The sequence below is a fragment of the Cyanistes caeruleus genome, chromosome 22, assembly GCF_971803275.1.
Source record: "Cyanistes caeruleus chromosome 22, bCyaCae1.hap1.1, whole genome shotgun sequence".
NCBI lineage: Eukaryota > Metazoa > Chordata > Aves > Passeriformes > Paridae > Cyanistes > Cyanistes caeruleus.
Window position 1 is genome coordinate 7,703,449 of NC_141722.1, and position 16,784 is coordinate 7,720,232.

The window sequence follows — 16,784 nt, forward strand, 5'->3', positions numbered from 1 at the left end:
CCAATTACATGAGTTCTAGCACAGTAGATAGCACAGGATGAGAACAGGGACTTCAGAGAAAAAAAGCAGAATCCAGCTAAATGTAGCATAAAGTGGGAAAGAATGATGTGAGTTTATCATATTCCAACATGTACATGATTTTTGAGTAGCATTTTCTGAGCATAGACCATGACCACTATCACCAGAAAAATGAAGCATTTCTTAAACCAGTTTAACATGCTCTAATGAATACAAGAAAAATAAAGCTATCAATTCAAATTACCCTTTACTGTACAGATTTGGAACTCTTCTGCATTATGGTTGAATAGAAAATTTCTTTAGAGTCTCACTAAGCAGTTTCTACTATAGCAGATACTGATACAGTTTTTTTTAAACTGGGAGTGTGTGAGCCTAAGGGACTTACCTGGTGCAAAGTCAAATCATCAGTGCACCATCTTTAACAGGGTGCTGTTTTTACTTTTTTTGTTGTGGTGTATGAAGCTAACAGCTTTTAAAAAGTGCATTTAGATAAAAAATGTATTTCTGAAAACTGCTGTTTATAGATGTAGTCCAGATGTGTCCAGCAAAAACTGTACTAGACTATACTAGTTAAAAAGTGATGTGCTCTTCCCATTCAGTCAATTAGGTTTTTTTATTTAATTAGGCTTTTAAACTGTGTGTTCTGGAGCTGTGCTCTGCAGGGAAAATGGGCTGTGGAGCAAGCAATGTCCATGTAATAGGACTGAAAACCTTGTCACTATTAGGTAACATAATGACACATAACAGCTTTGTCATATGTCACTGGCTCAGGTCTGAAATCAAGGGCTGGGAATTATTCAAATACCCTAAACTTCCCTAAAACATTGTTTTAAAACACACAGCTTTGTTCTTCTTCGTGGTAATTTGGGGAGTCATTCAGTCTGAAATGGGAACAGGTTAATTGGAGGAAACTCCTACACTTCTGACCTGGTATTTGTGTTATGTGAAGGCAGCAGGTTGGGGTCTCGTTTGCCCCTTGTGCTGTGCAAACAAACTCTGTCTTCTGAGTCCCCAGCTGTGCCCTCAGCATAAATCCCATCTTCCCTCCTCTCCCTGCTGTCCAGCCTGAAGATACAGGGGACTAACTGGATAGAATGTGTCCACCAATTTTATGCCATCTTTTGGAACTTTTTTCAGCCTGTACTTGGCCTTTTTAGCATAGTATGTTTCTCCTCTTTTGTCTCTTACTTAAAACTTCCTAGCCGTCAGATCAAACTTCAGATTCCTGTAATAATTTTATATAGACCTGGAGGAATATGACAGCTTGGAATATCCAAGAACCAGATCTGATCCTTTAACATGTGCTCCATGTATCCTCAGCTGTGAAAGTTGTATCTGACACTGGTAAAAATATTCAGTTTATTTATATTTTAATGTTACTTTGTACTTTGTTCAGCAGTAAAGAAGGTAATTTGCCCACCATCCTTAAAGGGGCTGGGAAGAATATTGTATTCATTTTTATTGCAATATCTTAAAGCAGCCCAGTGTCTGTGCAGATTTCTTGTTCCAGGCCCTCTTCAGATTATTTTGCAGGGCAGGTTACGGTCTGGGGGACTGGCCCTGAAGGAAGTGGGTGGTTGATGGACTGAGGGGGACAAATAAGAGACAGATTTGTCTTGGTGTTCTCCTGTTTCAGCAGTGCTGACTGCAGGTGGATTTACTGTAACTTGGGCATGGATCTTGCCTAGCAAGGGAAGGAATGCCAAGTGCCACCAGTGTCCTCGTTTGTCTGCCTGGCACTGGGAGAAGATGAAGGGGGGACCTTGTTTGAGTGATCAATTGGACTGCACTTGTGAATTAATTCAGAATTGGTTATCATCTCCGCCTTTTTCTCCTCACATATCTTTCCTTACATCTGATTTGGAGCTAGCTAGCAAGCATTAATGTGAACAGTTGTGGAAGAGTTCCATATTACATTAATTATATAAAAAGCAAGAAAAGTAAATTATCTTTCTCCTTCAGACATTGGTGCATATATGGAGTGCTTGTGTGTGTATTTGTTGTATTTGTTAGCTGTGAACACTTAATTTGGATTCAGATATGGGGACGTGTAGCTGACATTTTTTTAGTTATACCTTCGAGGGCTGAGGTAGTTCTAGAGTTTTTTCAGATAAGCACTTGGATAAAGAACTGAAAAATTGAAATATGAGGAGCAAGTGAAGAGGAGGGAGACCCTAATATATATTATTTTTACTTAAATGCAAAGCTGAACAATATATTTCTGCATTAAGCTCCTCTATTTTGCTTTACCAGGAGGAAGGATTAGAGATTCTATTCATAGATATTTTTTTGAGTCCTAAAAAAAAATTCTAGCTGCCTTCCATGTTCATGTGGTGACACCCGTTGTGGAGGGAGATGTAGTTCCACACACTGCTTTCCCACAGTTTTTGAAGTCTGATTTAATTTGATCTGTTGTTCTTCCTGTTGGAGTAGGCTTCACAGGCCATTAAATGATATAGCAATGTAGTGTAGACATTGACTTGACACAAATCTTTTGTTCACTCTTTCAGTTGCCTGGCAGTTCTTTAGGACTATGAGCAGAAATGAAAACTTTTAAGTTGTGTGCAATGCTTGAGTGTCATAATACAAAGAGAATAACAGGAATTGCTGATTTTTGCAGGGAGCTGACATCCTCAAATATGATACTTTTATTTTGGGCCCATTTCAACTCAAAAATGTAAGCTTTGGGCATAAATCCTGTGAGGTAGCCTGTGTTAATAAATAACTTATTTCCTGATTTTTGTTTATGTGAAGCTTGAAACATTATAAATCTAGTTTTATAAGTTTTATTTTGATGGTTATTTCTCATATATAATATTAGTGTTATGTGATCACATACTGTTTTCAATAAGTAGGTTTGTAACAGTTTTCTGTAGTTGGATTTTAAAGGCAGTCTTAAAAGTAACATGCAAAAAACTGTTTTTAAAATTCTTTGTGGTGGAATGCCTCTAGGTGACAATAGGATGTTTTTTACTGTGTCTTTACTTGTCAAGGTGCTTCTGTCCAGCACACAGGATGCATGTTTTTCGGTGTTACAGTTCTTTTGTGGATTAATTTGGACAGTGGTGGTCTCGAATAACTTTCAACTGGACCTTCTTTAGCACGAGTGTGTTGGTGTCATGTGGTGTGAAATTAAAGCAAAGGTCACATTCACATTGTCCCTTTTATCACATTAACGTGGTTTGTCAAATGCCAAAGTAAATGGGGAGGAGTATTGCAGGTTTTGAAATTGCTGAGCAGTAAATGTTAAACTGGTCTTACACAACCCCTCGAGGGACGAACACAGCATTCCCAGTGCAAATGGTTTTCCAGGGCAGCAAATACATACTTAACATTTGAACATGGAGGGTATCTTAGCACTGTGGCACAGAACAAAGGAAGGGCAGCCAGCCCAGCTCCACTGAGCAGCCTTCAGGTAAGGAAGGCTTCAGTGTTCACCTTTGCAGGAGCCAGCCACGCTGGGAGGGACGGCTGAGGCAGCGCTGCAGGTGCACTGGGGTCACTCTGGTTCCTCTCCCCGCAGCTGCAGGTGCACTGGGGTCACTCTGGTTCCTCTCCCCGCAGCTGCAGGTGCACTGGAGTCCCTTGGGCTCCTCTCCCCGCAGCTGCAGGTGCACTGGGGTCACTCTGGTTCCTCTCCCTGCAGCTGCAGGTGCACTGGGGTCCCTTGGGCTCCTCTTCCTGCAGCTGCAGGTGCACTGGGGTCCCTTGGGCTCCTCTTCCTGCAGCTGCAGGTGCACTGGGGTCCCTTGGACTCCTCTCCCTGCAGCTGCAGGTGCACTGGGGTCCCTTGGACTCCTCTCCCTGCAGCTGCAGGTGCACTGGGGTCACTCAGGCTCCTCTCCCTGCAGCTGCAGGTGCACTGGGGTCACTCAGGCTCCTCACTCTGCAGGTGCACTGGGGTCACTCAGGCTCCTCACTCTGCAGGTGCACTGGGGTCACTCAGGCTCCTCTCCTCTCAGCAGAGGGGTCACTCAGGCTCCTCTCCTCACAGCAGAGGGGTCACTCAGGCTCCTCTCCTCTCAGCAGAGGGGTCACTTGAGCTTCTATCCCTGCAGATCCGTCGGAGGCGCCTGGCACGGCTGGCAGGAGGCTCCTCGTCCCAGCCCAGCACCCCGCTGACGTCCCCGCAGAGAGAGACCCCTCCGGGGCCGCCAGGTGCAGCCCCAGCACCAGGACCCTCGCACAGCCTGGGCCTCAGCGTGCACAGCATGACCCCAGCTACCTCTCCCATCGGGGCATCAGGTAGGCTGGCAGCTCCTGGCTGCTCCTCGGGTGTCTGTGCACGTTCCTTACGCAGCTCCTCGCTGCACAACGCCGCTTCTGCTCTCACTGAAAGTCACTTTCAGAAACTAATGTTGTAAAACAGTGAGTGAAGGACTTTTTGTTTTAATCTTCCGAGTAATAAGTGGTTTTCCATTTATTCCATTTACAGTTGTTTTCCAGGTGTGAGTAAACTCGTGGGTTACCAAAGCTTGAAGAAGTTTGTAATAAAGTTTATTATTACACAATATTATGGAAAAGATGTGTCAAGGATACAGGAAAATCCCTTTCAAGTCTTGCAACACAGTCTCTATTGATTGGTTTCTAGGTACATTTTAGCAAACGGTCTCAAGTTAATTTTTGATCTTTAGTTGCAAGCATTCAGCACAATTAAAAATAGCAAGCTGCCCAGTCAGGGCATCCTCAGTGTAAGAATGAAGTATTTGCTTTCTGCTTTGTATTACTTTGCCAGTTTCACTATTTACTGGAGGGAATACAAGCAGGATATTTACAAATCGTATTTTTTCAGAAGATGCAACAAATAACTGATCTAATAAAGTCATACAAATGCAGCAAGCAGAGGAAGTTGCGAGGGTTGTTCTGTAGAGAGGTGAAGACAAAATTAATGTGTTTATACCACATTTGACCTAACAGAAATTAATTTTGATTTCAAATTATCTGACTTAGTTTGTTTTCCAGGATTGTGGTCTTTATCTGAAAACTGAAATTGTTTTGCCTGTTGTGTTACTAAGCTGAGAGGTTCTCAAAACCATCCCAAAACAAATGTTAAGAGGGTTCTAACCAGGTTTTCAATATGATTTCTAATAGATCAGTAGAAATAATATTTTTCCAATGCTCCTCGATGAGCTTGCAAATTCATTAGCATTTACCTATTTGCTTCTTGATTTTTCTGGTTTTCTCTTTGGCCAGTAGAGCATTTTACAAGCTTAAATCTTGTCATTTAATTATAGCACTGTTCAGAAATACCTAGAAGTGACTCCTTCCTGCTTATTTTGTTTCCTTGCATCCAAAGCAGGACAGAGAAAAGCTATCAAAAGCATTTCCTGAGATAAACTCGTTGCAGATGGAATTTAACACTCTGTATTGTCCTCATGATTAAAGGCAGCAGCCCAGAGGTGGAGGTGACTTCTTTTTTTTAAGAATGGTGCAGAGTCCACTCACTGTGTTCCCTCAGCCTGTGGTTACATGACTGTTTTAGTCCATCTGAGGTCTGACTCTTGCTGAAAGGAGTGTTTGTTCCTCTGCTGTCTGTGGTGAGGGGGATCGTGGGCTTGATACAAGTGAAAACTAACCCAGGAAAAGTAAATGTTTAATTTTCAAACAGAGGAGCTCCTGATCCATCCTAGGGCACAACTGGATAAACAATACTGCCAGCAGAGCAGGACGTGTGGAAATGTGTACCTGGAGATAGAAATGCTCAGGTACTGGCAGATGGGTTTATTGTGGTTTGAAGGGCCCAGACAGTGAAGACCTTGGAGATTTCTGTTTTAGGAATTCCCCAGGACAGTACCTGACTGCACTGACTGGATTGGCTGATGACCCAAAGCAGGAGTTTCTAGTGTTTGCTTCCTACAGTGCCATTTGTGCAGCTCTTTAATAATGTGTGTCTTTTTCACATCAGGATAAGAGATATGGTTAAATTGGGGAATGGATCAGGAAAAAAATATTCATAGCAGTTTATCTTGTGTGTTTATGTAGCATAAATGAAGACTCAGCTAATGCTGTGTGGTTTGCAGCAGTTCCTTTCAGCAGCAGACTAAAGTGACTGCAGAGGATTTTAATTCATTTGGACACACAGAGAGCAGCTCCAGCAGAATAATGTCCTTGTAAGCATCCATTGTTCTAAGGAGTTGCCTGTCATGGTGAAATCAGACATAGGAATCAATTTCATGGAAAATATCATTATTTTGTATGTATTTTGAAAATATCTTAGAGAACCTAAAACCAGCGTTATCAGTGACAATTGGAACTTTAGGTGTCAGGTATTTTATTGTGTACCCGATCTAGCAAAGTACAGATGCAAGTAAATTCTGGAAAATTTGTGTGAAAAGATGGTAGGTAGGGTTGAGGAGGGGTGTTAATGAGTGCTGCAGCATCACTGTTAAAGTACATTTTCCTGGCTATAAAAGTAAGACCCCAAGTCTATGCAGAACAATGCAGTCCTTTGCCCTGGTGAGTTTTGTTTGCTCTGGTCTCTTTTGTCCACTGATTTAGCTGGATTTTCTTTGGGAAGAGGGAGGAGGAGAGATGAAGAACTCAAGGAATATTTTTTGCCCCTTTATGACTGGTGATGTAACTCCATTGTAATGGCCCAGTGTAAAGTCCTGTTCCAATAGAACAATCTTTAGAGGGGCTCTGACAATGTCTTAAGGTAGTAGACAGAGCAATCCTATAAAGATCAGTTTTTATAGGAGAGAATCTCTAAGCACTTCATGGATGCAGGTTTATCTTTGTTCTTTGTTTAATGCAGGTGAGCATTCTTACATTGCTGATGCAAAGGGAGGTAAGAAAATGTGATTATCTGCAGTCAGATGTGGTTATTAACTTTTATTTCTTAATGCACTGCTAAGAATGGTTGACCTGGAATGAAAAGCAGTATTTCTTCTCCTTTTCCATGCAAATAATGTGTAGTGCCTTCTCACTGCTGTAGCAGTAATCTTGGTGGTGCCTTTTCTTTAGGAGTAGCCCACCGAAGCCAGAGCAGCGAAGGAGTGAGTTCCCTCAGCAGTTCTCCATCAAACAGCCTTGAAACCCAATCTCAGTCCCTCTCTCGGTCTCAGAGCATGGACATTGACAGTGTCTCCTGTGAGAAAAGGTAAAACATGCAGCTTGTAACAGCTGGCAAATATGGCACAATGATGGTGTTCAGACCTCTTACAGGACAAGGCTCTGCCCTTTCTCCCTGCCAGCTGTGGTAATGCAGTAGGGTTAATGCTTAAAAATCATACACTGTTTAGACCACTGTAATGCTTTTTCTAGCCTGGTTTTAATGGGAATTCCTGACCTAAAGTGGTAAAAGAATATTATCTTAGACATTAAGAGATGAGCATGTCTGGTGGGGATAATTGAGCTACTCTGTTTAAAAGAAAAAGGTTGTGGGATCTGATAGCTGTGTAGTTTGTATTGCCTGCTGAAGAAATTTAGAACTCAAATGTAATATGAGAAACATTCACCAACCAGTGATTTTAATTGCTATTTTTGCATTGCTTTCTCCGCTGCATCTGCTTTAGGGTAAACTTTCAGTGAGCATCTTACACAGGACTGTCTGCAACTTTCAACAAGTTAATGGGATTTTTCTCTTATTTCTACTTCCAGTATGTCCCAGGTAGATGTGGATTCAGGAATTGAGAACATGGAGGTTGATGAGAATGATCGCAGAGAGAAACGGAGTCTGACAGACAAGGTGAGCCTGGGCTGTGGTACCTGGAGGAGGTATGAGCTCAGTTACCTCCATATATTGAACTTGTGCTTTTGAGAGGATAGATCTAATCCTGGAACTATCCCTCAGGTGTCATCTGCAAACAATTTCTTCACTGCATTTTCTCACTAAAATTTGTGCGAAGGGAAAAAAAAGGTCAAAACTTCCAATATCAAAGCTGCATTTTGATGTCTCAAATTGGTTTATAAAAGGTATTTGAAAATTGAAGAAAATAATTTGTTCTATATCCTACAACAAAGTGAACTGTTAATGCCTACACAATTTTTTTGATACAGTAGGCCTGAAGAAACATTTTTTTTAAGCAACTTTGAAGATTGTTACATCTTATTGGTATAGCACAAATGGTCACCTATTCACAAAGTACTGCTTCAAATGTATGTTATGTATGCTGGAGTAATGTTGTATAATAAGGTTTTCTTCTAGATATTAAAAGAAAATCTGTAAGAATTAGCTTTCAAGTTTTAGAGAGATGGTAGAACCCTTTAAAGTAGAAAAAGAAAGCAAATATAAAGCTCTAATCCACTCCTCAAATTGTCCTTTTTGTCATTTGATTTCAAGGCCCATGTGAAACAGAGCCATAGAGAAATGGGATGCCAGTTTAGTGAAGTTTCTACCACAAAGCTTGCAGTGCTCATTAGATGTCTTTGTTTATTGTGCCCTGTCAGAAATAAGGTCAGTTGGTAAAGCCTGGCCTGAAGCCACAGCAGCAGCGCTGCCGCAGGATCCGCCGGGCATCGCGAGCTGCAGGCGGGCACTCAGCTCCCCCTGGGCCCTGGCCAGCCTTCCAGAACACTCCTCCAGTCAGGGCTGGGGGGAGCAGGGGGTGGAAATCAAACCTTTGCAGCCTGATTTGATACTTCTTACTCATTTGAAGATACCAGAAAGGAAGTGAAGGGGAAATGACGCTGTCCTCTTACATGAGCAAAATGTTTTCTTGCCTGGTTGTGTGCACTGGCAACGATGTCATTAATTAAGCTTTTTTACAGAAAGAGAGAGGTAGAAGTACTTGAAACCAGTGGAATATTGGTAGAGTGATAAAGTCAGTGAAAATGTTTTAATGTGCCAAAATTTATGGTTTGTTAAGGGGTTGAGGGAAAGCTTTTGAGAAGGATATAGTGCTGGTAGTTGCTAAAAATCCACCAGGCTTACCTGGTGGCCATTATGAAGCCTCAAATTTAAAGGAGAAAAAGAAAGATTTTTAGTGACAACCTTGTGTTTTTTGATCTATGTTTTGTTCTTCCTCATTGACTTATTTTTTCTAAAAGAAGGGTGTTACTATCTTGAGAAGTAAGATACATAGCAGTGCAAGGTGCACTAGTATTAGTCAAATACCAGAATTTGCTTTTAGACCTAGTAAATATCTACAACTCTCACGGAACTCTTGCAGGTAAAAAGCCTCAAATTCTTCCAAATTTGAAATGGCCTGGAGCTGAATTTTCTGCTTTGTGTATTCTGTTTCTTTTACAGTGTTGGTAGAAGAGTATAGGGAAGGGCAGAGTTATGGTACTGGCTTGTCATGTATGTTCTGGGAGCTTTTAAAGGCCACCTCTCCTCACACTGCAGGGTAGTTACTTGCATTGCCTTTGCATTCCATCATTTTTTCAGGTGCCCACTCAAAGCTGCCTTAGGAGTGCAAGAACTGACCTATAACCTTTGCCAGACACTGTGTGGCAGCATTCTTGGTAGAGAAATTAGTTTTTCATTTTGAGCGCAGTTTACACCATGTTTCCTTCTTTGGAAGAAAGGGAAACAAGGCAAATTCCTGAGTCTTTTGTCTTGTCCTGACTTCATTCAAGTGAAAGATGTCTTTAACTTGGGCAAGATGTGAAGGAAGGAAAGAACAGAGGAAGCTTTTTTCTTCCTGTGCTTTCATTTTTACCAAAAAATCTTAAAGTATCTGTGGATAATGAAAATTTAAATCCCAAATTCATTTATTAAAGTAGACATAAGTATCTCAGTTGAATTTCACTTCTTACTGAACAGTTTTGAATGTTACAGTTCTGGAAATTCTACTGGGTATTTCTGCTACATCTTTTCTGCATCCCTTCAGGTGTTTTTTTACAAATTTTGTCAAATGGACCAATATTCCTTCATGATTACACAAAATCTGCTGTTAGGAGTTAAGCTGAAGCCTCTGAACAAAGATCTATACCTGACTGTACATTGACTAATGCAAGTGCAAAGCAGGTGTTGATTGTTTTGTTCCTCCCAGGAGCCTCTGTCGGGGTCAGAAGTGTCAGAGGAACAAGCTCTACAGCTGGTCTGTAAGATCTTCAGAGTCTCCTGGAAGGACCGAGACAGAGATGTTATTTTCCTGAATTCACTCTCTGCCCAGTTCAAGCAGAACCCAAAGGAAGGTGGGTACCTGAGCAGGAGGCACTGGCAGAGTTGTTCTTTTGAGTGGCATGTTCCCCATCTTTATTTTTGCCTTTTTATCCCTTTGCTGCAATACCAGAGCCACCTACTTGTGGTCTTCGCTTAATTTCAACATCTGCTGTCAGCAGATGTAGCAGGAAATGGAATCTTGGAGCAGGAATGTGGGACTGATGGCTCATAGCTCCTGTTTTAATCAATTGCTCCCCTCTTGTTGGTTGTGTTTTTTGTCCTCAAACTAAAGTGCTGATCCAGAGCACATTACTGCTAGAGTTTATTTTTTAAGAGATGTTTTAATGAATTAAAGGATTGTCTTGCATCATAGTAGACATCTAGCAGTTAATTTGATAAACCAAAAATTCTCGATTATTTTATGTAACAGAATGTAGATTCTGTTACCTGTAAAATATAACCAAGACAGTTGTCACTTTATGTGTGTGGGATATGTGCATGTTTTGTTTTCCTTTCTTTGACACAACTTATCCAGCTCAAAAGCAGGGTGGGAAAATATGAGTGCAACACACAAGACAATTTTAGTAACTAACTATGGAAGCATTAGGTCATCTGTGATCTTCTGTGTCTTCCATAAAGGCTGTATTTGTTGCGTAGCTGTAATTCCAGAACTTAGGTTAATATAGACAGTGATAATTACAGATTGTGTCAGTGGGTTGTTTTTGCCAAAACCAGGACTCAATTCACTGAAGTCTCTTTCTGTCCTTTTTCTCTCTGCTAATGTGTACACCTGACTCTTGTGTAGATGAAGACAGAGGTGAGGATGTTAATTCTCTTCTTCTTAACAGTGTTTTCAGATTTTAAGGACTTGATTGGGCAGATTTTGATGGAAGTGCTGATGATGTCCACCCAGGCAAGGGATGAGAACCCCTTTGCCAGCCTGACAGCCACCTCCCAACCCATTGCTGCAGCTGCCCGCTCTCCTGACAGAAGCCTGATCTTAAACATGGGCTCCAACCCTGGAAGCAGCCCCATGTTCTGTAATGTGGGCTCCTTTGGTTCCAGCTCGTTATCCAGGTGACTCCTGATTGTAACTGAATGCTGATTTCACTTGAATACTGATTGGTAGACTAGAAGAGAGAAAAGGGCGTAGAAGTGTCCCAAAAACAATAAATAGAATGGACTTTAAAAGTTTTTCACACTATTTCATGTAAGTGTCCCTCCATTTCACCATTTTTGATTACACTGTCATGGCTAGGAGTGTATTTGATAGATTCAAGCCATGTAACTGTTTTCTGCTGAGTAGTATCCCTAACTTGCTTCACAAAGGCCATGATTTTTAAAAGTGTGTGGATTGTGACATAGTTTTATTCAACAACAGTAGAATAATGTGTGTGAGCTGCAGAAATGTTGCTGAAGAGTCATCAGAAGGGCAAGAACTTCTCTTGCTCATTTGATCTTTTTCACCCTTTTTCTGCATATCCTAAATTGTTGCTTTTTTTTTTTTTCTTTTTCCCCTGTAACTGGTTTAGTCTCTATGGGACTAGTCCAGCTCCTCCTACCAATTTCACAAGCTATGTACCAATGACTGGTTCATCTCTTACCCCACCAGCCAGTTCAGTTGCCACCCCAGCAGTGGCTCCCATTTCTGTCAGCTCTCAGCTGCCAGCAGCCAGCCCCTCGTGGACACATCCTTGCTCTCCGCGGTACCGCCCTTACACCGTGGCCCATGCCGGAGGCTCTGCTGCTTCTGCCACCCCACGTTCCTTGGGCATTTCCATCCCATCTAGTTCTCCAGGTCCTCCAGCCATGGCTGCTGGCCCTCCAGCCATACCAGTCATCACATCCAGACACAGGCCCCCAGCCATGGGTCCACCTTTGTTTACTGCTTCACCCGGTGCCTTGCGCAGGCGTCCTTCCTTACAGAGCAGGATCCCTCCTAGGTATTGCACAAGAGCAGAGTGTGTTTGGTGTGTGCTCTGCAGGGTGTGGCATCAGCCTGCTCTATGGAAGAACTTATGTTTGTGCTGAGCTCACCCTACTCACCCCCAGTTGATTTCTGCGTTTGGTTTTGTGCTAATACCTTGACTTGCTAACCAGGCGTCCTTGACCTGCTTGTGTGTGTTTGAGGTGTGATGGAATTACGTTCAAGGTAGCAATGAGGTTTTAATTTCTTCCTCTTCGTAGATCCATTCCAGTTAAACCATAAATGTTCTGTTCATTTGCTGCTGCTGGATGGTAAACCACATAAAACTCCTGCTCCAAAATCAGTTTTCTCAGTAGGGCCTTAGTTTGTTGAATGCTGTTACTTGCTGGACTGGGTTGGATTCAATTCCCTGGTACACAGATTTAAATTACAGATCAGCATATTTCAGCATGCCAGGCTAAGTACCACTGCTCTTCCTCTTTTGGCTGTTCCTGGAATCCCTCGTTCCTGCAGGAGGGAGAAACAAAGACACAAGGTTTTGAGACCAGGGCTTTAAAGTCATTAGCTTAGAACTGTAATATTTATTATTCAGTCATGTCTAAACATTTCACTTCGGTCCTAATTTTTATTTGGTCTCAAAATATTTTTCAATTTTTGGGTTGTAAATGTGTGGTGTTGATGATACCTGAGTAACTTGTAGTAGTATAACAGAGCATGTTAGTACGGTCCTGGTTTTACTAACATGGATTTACCTGTTGTCTGCATGTTTAGAGAAGATGATTTTTGACAGACCTAAAAAGAAAAGCTGCCATTTACTTCTGGCTTAAAAAATCTGATGGCCTCTTCCATTTTTGTTGTGGTAGTTTATACGACAACCCTTTCTCCCTCCTCCTTCTTGCTGTTTCTGATGTGTCTGAGGACAGTAGTGATGAAGAAAATGAAGACGATGATTTTTCTTGTGTCCAGTTTGGGTCCAGGTATTGGAGAATGTAACCTGCATGTTTGGTTGTTTAGGAACTAACAGCCTGTGTAGTGTCAAGTGATCTTCAGAGTAATTTGGGGAACAACTGAAGCCAAGGATGTGACTTGGCTGGCTCGTTAAATTGGTGTGTAAACATGTGTAATGAGTGCAGTTAGTCAGCCCTCCTTTGGAGGCATGACTAAGGGAAATGTTCATCATACAGTCTGCCAGGCCTAATCAACGTGGTTCTGAGATGATGTTTGAGTGGAGCTTCTCTTGGGCTGTGTGAATAGAAGGAATAGTATTCACCTGTGGCTGTAAGTTGAAATCCCTGGTACATCATGTGCATGTTTTCCTATGAAAAACTGGAAAATGAGGACAAAAGTTAAAATGCATCTTCCAAGCAGCATCTCCTCTTTTCTACTCTGGTCTGATTTCAGGAGAGTGAACTTGATAACACAGCTGTAGGAGGGCTTTGTGTATGTGGAATTTAGGATTATTTTCCCCACTGTTTTGTTTAGTTTTTACCCTGTTGATGACTCAATCCAAATATTGGATTGAGTTGCCAAGCTTTGGATAGGGTTTCTGCTGTGCTTCAGGGATTTTAGTGTGTTTATTGTGTCCTGGCATTTTTCAGACAGCAGTAAGTTGTTAGAATATAAACAGTGGCTGTACAGCTATGCAACAACTGGTATGCTGAAAACACCAAGGCATTGAATGTGCATGAAGGATGTATGAGCTTTGTGTTAGAATAGTTGGAGTTACTGCTGCAGTGAAATCTTCAGCAGAATGACTGCAGAACTAGTGGGTTTTCATATAAATTTATGTTCTTAAAAGAGTATTCTTTAAGCTGGATGTGAGAAGTCAAGGGGTTTATGAAAGAGACCATTAAAAAATCCCCATATGCATGATTTTATGGTTACTGAGCACTGTTTCAATAGAACCGTGTTTTACATGGATTAGTTTTAATTGAATAACTGAAAACATCTCTCTGCAAACAGACATTGCTGCTATTAGAATGTTGTGTTTGTTAAGCATCTGGTAGCTCAGCATGTGAACAGTAATAACCTTTCCTGGATTTATTGGTTGGACTGTAAAGTTTGCACAATAGATTTGTATGCTTCAATTATAGAAATGTAAATTATTTTACAGTTTAAAGGGAATTCCAATTCTGACAGTTTGTAGTTTTAAATACGTTTTTAAAAAGCTGCATTTAAGGAAACCAGTAGTCTTATTTTCCAGTTTAAGATCTGGGGCGTATAAATTGGTTTTCATTCAAATCTATCCTGACTGTACACAGACTTTTCTTGGAGAATTGCAGCAGACCATCCAAGTAATTGCTGGTTTTTAGCTTTCATTTATATAAAGTGAATATATTATATCCTTAGTCTCTTCTGCAAAATGAGGGTGTTGCTTTTAATTAGCTTTGTCAAGCTGTTATGTGAGAAGAATTTTGTTGAGATAACAAGTCTGAGATTCAGAGTTGTGGGTCTGTTCTCACTTTTGTGTTCAATTTCTCTCATCTTGAGGATGGTTTTGGTTTTTGTGGGTTTAGTTTTTGTGTTTACAGTATCAGTGTTTTCTTTTCCCCACTGAGGCTGTGCTACTTAATGAAATGATGTATTTTACTGAACTGAAATGAAGTAAAATGATCTTGAATGAGGGAGTGTCAAAGGCAGCATTAGCAGCTTGGATGTATTGCCTCTGTTTTATTGATTCTTCTTCCTTAGCACACCAGAAGTGGTTGTGTGTATCCCTGTCTGTCAGCTCAGGTCTCTTCTCAGCAGTGGGAGGCTCCTGCCTCCTGTGGTTTGGTGGTGTTAACAGAATTTTGACATTTCTGCCGTTCTGAGTGGTGGTGCAGAAGGGTTGTGGTGTCCTGAGTGTCAGGTACTGCCCAAAGGCTGTTTTGTTTTCTTCGCTGCGTTGTGAGATCAGGATTTACTGACTCCCATCACTTATGCACCTTGTGGCTGTGTTTCAGACTTAATAAGGCATTTACAGCTCTGAACTTCAGGGCTGGACAAGCTGTTAGGTGGAGAGCTCTCCACAGATGACAGAAATGTCCTGAATTATCACAGAAATGACCTGAACCACTGAACCATGTGTGTGATGGGATGGAGTGTTGAGAGCATTGACAGAGGAGTGTTCATGAATTGTTTGACCATGCACAAGTGACAAACTCTACCTCATGCTTTGTTTCTGATGTTGTGTTTTGAAGTGTGGGAGGCTCTGGCAGCTCGAGTGTTTCTGATTCCTGCAGTGACCACTTCACCATTGAAAACTGTAAGGAGACAGAGATGCTGAACTACCTCATTGAGTGTTTTGACAGAGTTGGAATAGAGGAGAGAAAAGCACCAAAGGTATGTTTCAGATGAGTGAGGTTGTATCAGTGCTGTCACAAACACTGCTCTGACTTATTAGTGGGGAAAGTTGGTGGGAAGATACTTCTTGATAGCTTTGTTGTAGAAATAGATTTATTGAATTTATTGGGGCCCTTTGACTCTTGTTAATTCATCAAATTTGAGTGATGCATATATTTTATATCTCTTAATTAAGCACTCCTAGAAATCATCCTTCCCCTTTCAATCTACAACATTTTATCCAAGTTTACTCTGTGTAAAACATTTTTGTGAGACCAGCTCCCTGTCAGTGTTCTGTATTCTACTCCAGGATTTTGCTTCTGGAGAAAAAACAATCAACACTATTAATAAATAATCTGGAAGGTTTTAACTGGAGTAGTTCTAATCTTAGTGTGCATATTGCATTTTTACTGCACAAATAAATGTATCATCTTTCCTGTGTGTTCTGTATTTAATTTCTGGTTTGTATTAAAATAAAGTTATTTTTGTCAGATGTGTAGCCAGCCAACAGTTAGCCAGTTACTGAGCAACATCCGATCCCAGTGCATTTCACATGCTGCTTTGGTGCTACAGGGATCCTTAACACAACCAAGGTAAATCCAGCTGATGTTAATCATGGGAGTTAGACTGTCCCAGGATCCTTTTTTCCTTCTGAGGATTGGATAAGAAAATTAAGATCAGTTGTTGGAGTAGGAGAATTATGTGCCAGTGGGATAGTTTGTTACTTCACAAGTGATGAGTTGGTGGGGAGCAGTTTGAGTGCTTTCTAACTGCATTTGGGTAAAATCAGCCAGGGTGATGTGAACAGTTTAAATGGGGGATCAGGAACTGAAAAGAGAAGAGACACTTCTTTCAAAATGCTAGGAAGCAGTTAAAAGTGATTTTAAAAGTAATGACTTCATTAATTCAGAAAAGACTAATACTACGTTGTTTTTTAATCTGGAAAAACACATAAAAAAAGATACTGTTCCTTCACCAGTTAAGCTTTTTCTAAGTTGAGCTTAACAAAGTTTTTTTTTTAATTAGAGGGGTAGAAGGAGCAACCAATTACTACAGAGAAGCTGTTGTTTCCTTCCAGCATGGTTAACTGAAGTGTGATGTTGGCAGCAGCATCTGTTTGAGAATAACCTCTCCCCAAGTGACTTGAGCAGACAAGAATAGTTACTTCTGAAAGGAATAGATGTATCCAGACATTGATAATGTGCTTGCAGACACATCCTTGCATGTGACTGCTCTGACGTTTTTGCAAATACTGCTGTAGATAATCAGTAGATTTTAATTTATTTTTTTTTTAAATGCAAATTAAGGTCATTGCAGCAGCAGTCTTTGCTGGTACCATATATGCTGTGTAGGAATCTCCCATTTGGCTTCATTCAAGAACTGGTGAGAACTACTTACCAGGATGAAGAGGTGTTCAAACAGGTAAGGCATAGATAACAAATAGCTGTAGTGCATGGTTTTATAATT

The 16,784-nt window shown here is 41.1% G+C and overlaps 1 protein-coding gene across 3 annotated transcripts in view; it reads left to right on the forward strand.

The window, feature by feature from the left end:
• Nucleotides 1-16,784, forward strand: part of UBE4B (ubiquitination factor E4B) — a 36,322-nt gene that overhangs the window by 2,344 nt on the left and 17,194 nt on the right. The window contains exons 2-11 of one of the 3 annotated variants that reach the window (XM_086860371.1): nt 4,077-4,263; nt 6,982-7,117; nt 7,618-7,705; nt 9,954-10,098; nt 10,915-11,143; nt 11,599-12,009; nt 12,857-12,970; nt 15,176-15,317; nt 15,810-15,910; nt 16,625-16,739. In XM_086860371.1, coding sequence (XP_086716497.1) covers nt 4,077-4,263; nt 6,982-7,117; nt 7,618-7,705; nt 9,954-10,098; nt 10,915-11,143; nt 11,599-12,009; nt 12,857-12,970; nt 15,176-15,317; nt 15,810-15,910; nt 16,625-16,739 — 1,668 coding nt within the window. Of the gene's footprint in view, nt 1-3,186; nt 3,835-3,875; nt 4,264-6,981; nt 7,118-7,617; nt 7,706-9,953; nt 10,099-10,914; nt 11,144-11,598; nt 12,010-12,856; nt 12,971-15,175; nt 15,318-15,809; nt 15,911-16,624; nt 16,740-16,784 lie in introns of those variants that run through there. The other 2 variants (XM_086860373.1, XM_086860372.1) reach the window with 2 other exon arrangements.